A 3659-nucleotide genomic window follows, 5' to 3' on the forward strand; every position below is an offset into this window, starting at 1 on the left:
GCACTTTGTCTGAGCCCTCTGCTTCTCCCTTAAAGCCATGCCTCCTTCCAGAGGAATTACAGAAGCAAAGGGCATTTCAGATTTTTAAAGACATGTGAACGTTAAATCTGGATTGACAGTAAATGTAAATTTTCTATTTCCCCTGCTCATGCTCTTCAGGTACTACAGTGGGGTGCTGGAGCAACCTTGAAATTCAGTTTTAGCTTCTCCTTACTCATCAACCGTATTTTACATTCCTGAGTTTGATTACAGCATGATGTTGAATTAACCACAGGCACAGCCCAATTTTTGCAATTACATTTATTCTAGATATATCAAGACTTAAATCTTATTGAAAGCAGCTACATCCATTGATTGTACATAATCTTCAAAAGCCGTTATTCTCTCTTCCAGCATATCCGTTCCAACTTTGTCATCTTCAACAACGCACTGGATCTGAAGCTTTTTGATACCATAGCCAACTGGTACTAGCTTGGCTGAAAAGAAAAAAGCAAAAAGCATTTAGTACTCCTTGATTGAAAAAATGCAAATCTATTCAGATTCAAGTGCCAAAGTAGTTTGCAGGAATCCAAAAACCACAATCTGTTCCACATTATAGACGGCTTAACTGACAAACAATCCCCTCCCCCGGCTCCAAACCAGTGATGTGGGTATATAGGTGCTTGCTTACTGCATTAGGAAGTGTACAGGGAGATGCAGGACAGCAGAGCTAAAGTTTTAAAGCTTCTAAAACCTGTATTTGAATCTGCACTAGTACACCTTTGACTGTGAAGATACTGAAGTACTGTAATGCTGCAGTTCTCACTGTTTTAGCTACCCACATTTTCTCAGATCAGCAAACAGTGACCACAAGCCCACGTATTCATACACTGTCTCCCCTCGCCCTGCTTTGAAATCTTCTACTTACAAGATCCCCAGACCAAGCCATCTGCTTGAATGCTTCGAACACACTCCTCTAGTTTGGCCATGTCTGTCTCATCATCCCAAGGTTTCACATCAAGCAAGAGTGATGATTTGGCAACAACAGCTGGTTCTGGGGGAAGCAGCAAAGAAAATGACCATTAAAAAAGCTAGAAATTTTTTAAAAACCCTAAAGAATATACTGTCAAACTAGCTTTACAAGAACTTTTCCAATGTAATAAACAAGAACCTCCTCACCCAGCTGTGACAGGCTTCTTGTACCAACATATATTTGAAAAGTGTAAGTTATGCATATCCCAACATTCAAGATACAGATAAATATATTTTTAAGAAACAGTCTCATAACAAAGCTTGGATTAAGAAGCTGACATTGTTTGTTACATAGGAGGTCCTTCTCAGAGCATCTGGGAAGGAGCTTAATGCCGTGCAACAGTTTATTTTCCACAGGAGGAATACTGCAACTGCTACAGTTCTGAACAGTTCCAGACCAGTAGCTGTGGAGGGAATTGCACACTGCAGCCTTTTTTCTATAGGTTCAAAGAAAATTCTGGGGTTATCTCCATATATATAGTTAATCCAAGTATTAAAAGTTTGAAAAGTTATTGGTAGACATACTTTTGGACTTCTTTGATTCATACTGGGCCAGACGTTCTTCCCTCAGTTTCTTTGCTTCTTCACTTTCCTGAAAGAGAAATCCAGCGTTACAGAAAAAGCAACAAAACCCCGCATCTTTAAAGCATTTCCAAAATGACTGGCATCAACTCAGAGAAAAACAAATCATCACAACTGTCAGCCGAAAGATGGTGATTTTTTGTTTTGTTCATCATGTAGCCAGCCAATTAAAGCAGACGATTGACCCCACTGCAGCACATTCCTTTCTAACTCTAGTTTGGTTGAGGTTTTTTTATACCTTCCAAACTTCTCTGTTCTGCAAGGACAGCTGTATTTGAGAATTCCAAACAGGGTATGGTATCAAGGTCATGAATTTAAGTAACAAACTAGTAAGACAAAAATCTGCGTATCTGGCATTTCTAAGAAAAACCCAAATATAATACAAAAAGGTGACAAGTACCTCCTCATCATCAGATCCAAAAAGATCAATGTCATCATCATCTTTGCTATCTGTGGCTGCACTTGTTGTGTCCTCAACATCAGGAGGACCATACTTCCCCAAAGCCTTCTTTACTCCTGGCAAGCTGAAAGAAAACAGCAGATATTAGGAACATACTTGAGTGTCAACACAAATACTGCCAATTTGTCAATGACCCTACAAGCGTATTCATAGTAAAAATGCTGTGCTAAAAAAATAAATTAAAAATCACTAATTCAGCCACTTGAAAGCAGAACCTCCCCAAGGACAATCCCCAATGCTAACTGAGACTACAGCAAATCTCATATTCAAGTATTTTTTATTTAAGCAGACATGATCCTGCCCAATATTGCTGCTCCACCTAGGAATACAGCTAGAATAAGCTTTCTTATTGGAAATCATTTATCTGCACTATGCTCTGTGTAGAAAGAGTTATCAACCTCTTGTTCATGCTTCCCTGAAACAATTTTAATTTAAAAAACAACTAATAGTGACAGAAAGCACTGATCCCGTGATTTTGGAAGTGTCAGTGAATGCTTTACTCTGAAAGCCAGCTCTCAACACAAGTGATCAGAACCCATTGAATTAATCTTCTCCTATAGCTCATATAGTTCTGTAGTCTTAGAATAAGCTTGTAATTCTGTTGTTACAGTGAGTTGCTGTTACAAGAGTCATAAAACTAGCTTTAATTTTCAGGAACTAGATGTAATTTCCACAGAGCAGACTCTAAATAAAACTGTAATCTCAGTCCCCTTTCGCATTAAAAGAGCTTTGGAAACAACTGGCGACTGGGCCACCCAACTGTATGAGAGTTCCCTTCAAACAGGACTGAGGCACATAAAGGAGGCAGTGTAGCAATACTGACACTACCGGTGCTGTACCTTTTTAGAGAGGCCTGCAGTCTCCATGGATGTCAATACAGCACCTTTCATGAACACTAAAATCACTAAAAAAGAAAAAAGATAACATTTGCTTTCATCTTTTCCCCTTTTTATATGTGCTTTGCATTGCAAATAATTGATATTAGTTTTCTTCCAGAACTAAAAACCTGAACAAACCACTTTTCTTATTTATCATCTACATACTGTGTATTTATCTTTAAAGACCTCTGTAATACTCTCTAATCCATTCTGGTGTTGCCTTTATAAGGCTGATTACTGGCAAGTAATTTCCAGCTTCCAGCTTAGTGTAAAGTGTCAGCAACAAAACTCAAACCTTTCTCACAAGCTTTAGCAGAAATCTTAGCAACTGATCAGAGACAAAATCAGGTTGCCTAAACTCTAGGTGAGAAGCACAATGTACTGACAGAAGTCTACTCTGTTCTAAAGCTGCTACTGTTCCAATGGCAGCACAAAAAGCCACGTGGTACCAGCAAAAAAGTTTTGTTCAACCTTGAAGAAACAAATGCAACAGTTCATAGGCCAGTTCACACGTATCTTCCAGCTTTGCAGTTTAACCATACCTTGCCTTTTGCTTTTCGTACGACTTAATGTGATTGTACCACCGAAGAGCATGATACAAGTCTGCAGGAGGTGGGGCACCGATTGCTTCAAAGACTACTATATCAGCCTGAGAAGGGACGTACCTGCGGAGAACAAGCCGAAGTTAACCCCCTTCCTCGGTGCACACAGGAAGATGCGAAGAAGCA

At 39.3% G+C, this 3659-nt stretch overlaps 1 protein-coding gene across 1 annotated transcript; it reads right to left on the reverse strand.

Moving 5' to 3' along the window:
• Window positions 1–285: 285 nt before the first annotated feature.
• Window positions 286–3596, reverse strand: EEF1B2 (eukaryotic translation elongation factor 1 beta 2; the record flags this gene model as incomplete). The annotated part of the gene is made up of 5 exons (XM_010193595.1): window positions 286–476; window positions 908–1033; window positions 1537–1603; window positions 1994–2117; window positions 3474–3596. Coding segments are annotated over 5 exons (595 nt in total), but the record flags the coding sequence as incomplete, so codon positions are not given.
• Window positions 3597–3659: the final 63 nt, after the last annotated feature.

Source organism: Mesitornis unicolor, unplaced genomic scaffold (assembly GCF_000695765.1).
Source record: "Mesitornis unicolor isolate BGI_N332 unplaced genomic scaffold, ASM69576v1 scaffold34731, whole genome shotgun sequence".
NCBI classification, from domain to species: domain Eukaryota; kingdom Metazoa; phylum Chordata; class Aves; order Mesitornithiformes; family Mesitornithidae; genus Mesitornis; species Mesitornis unicolor.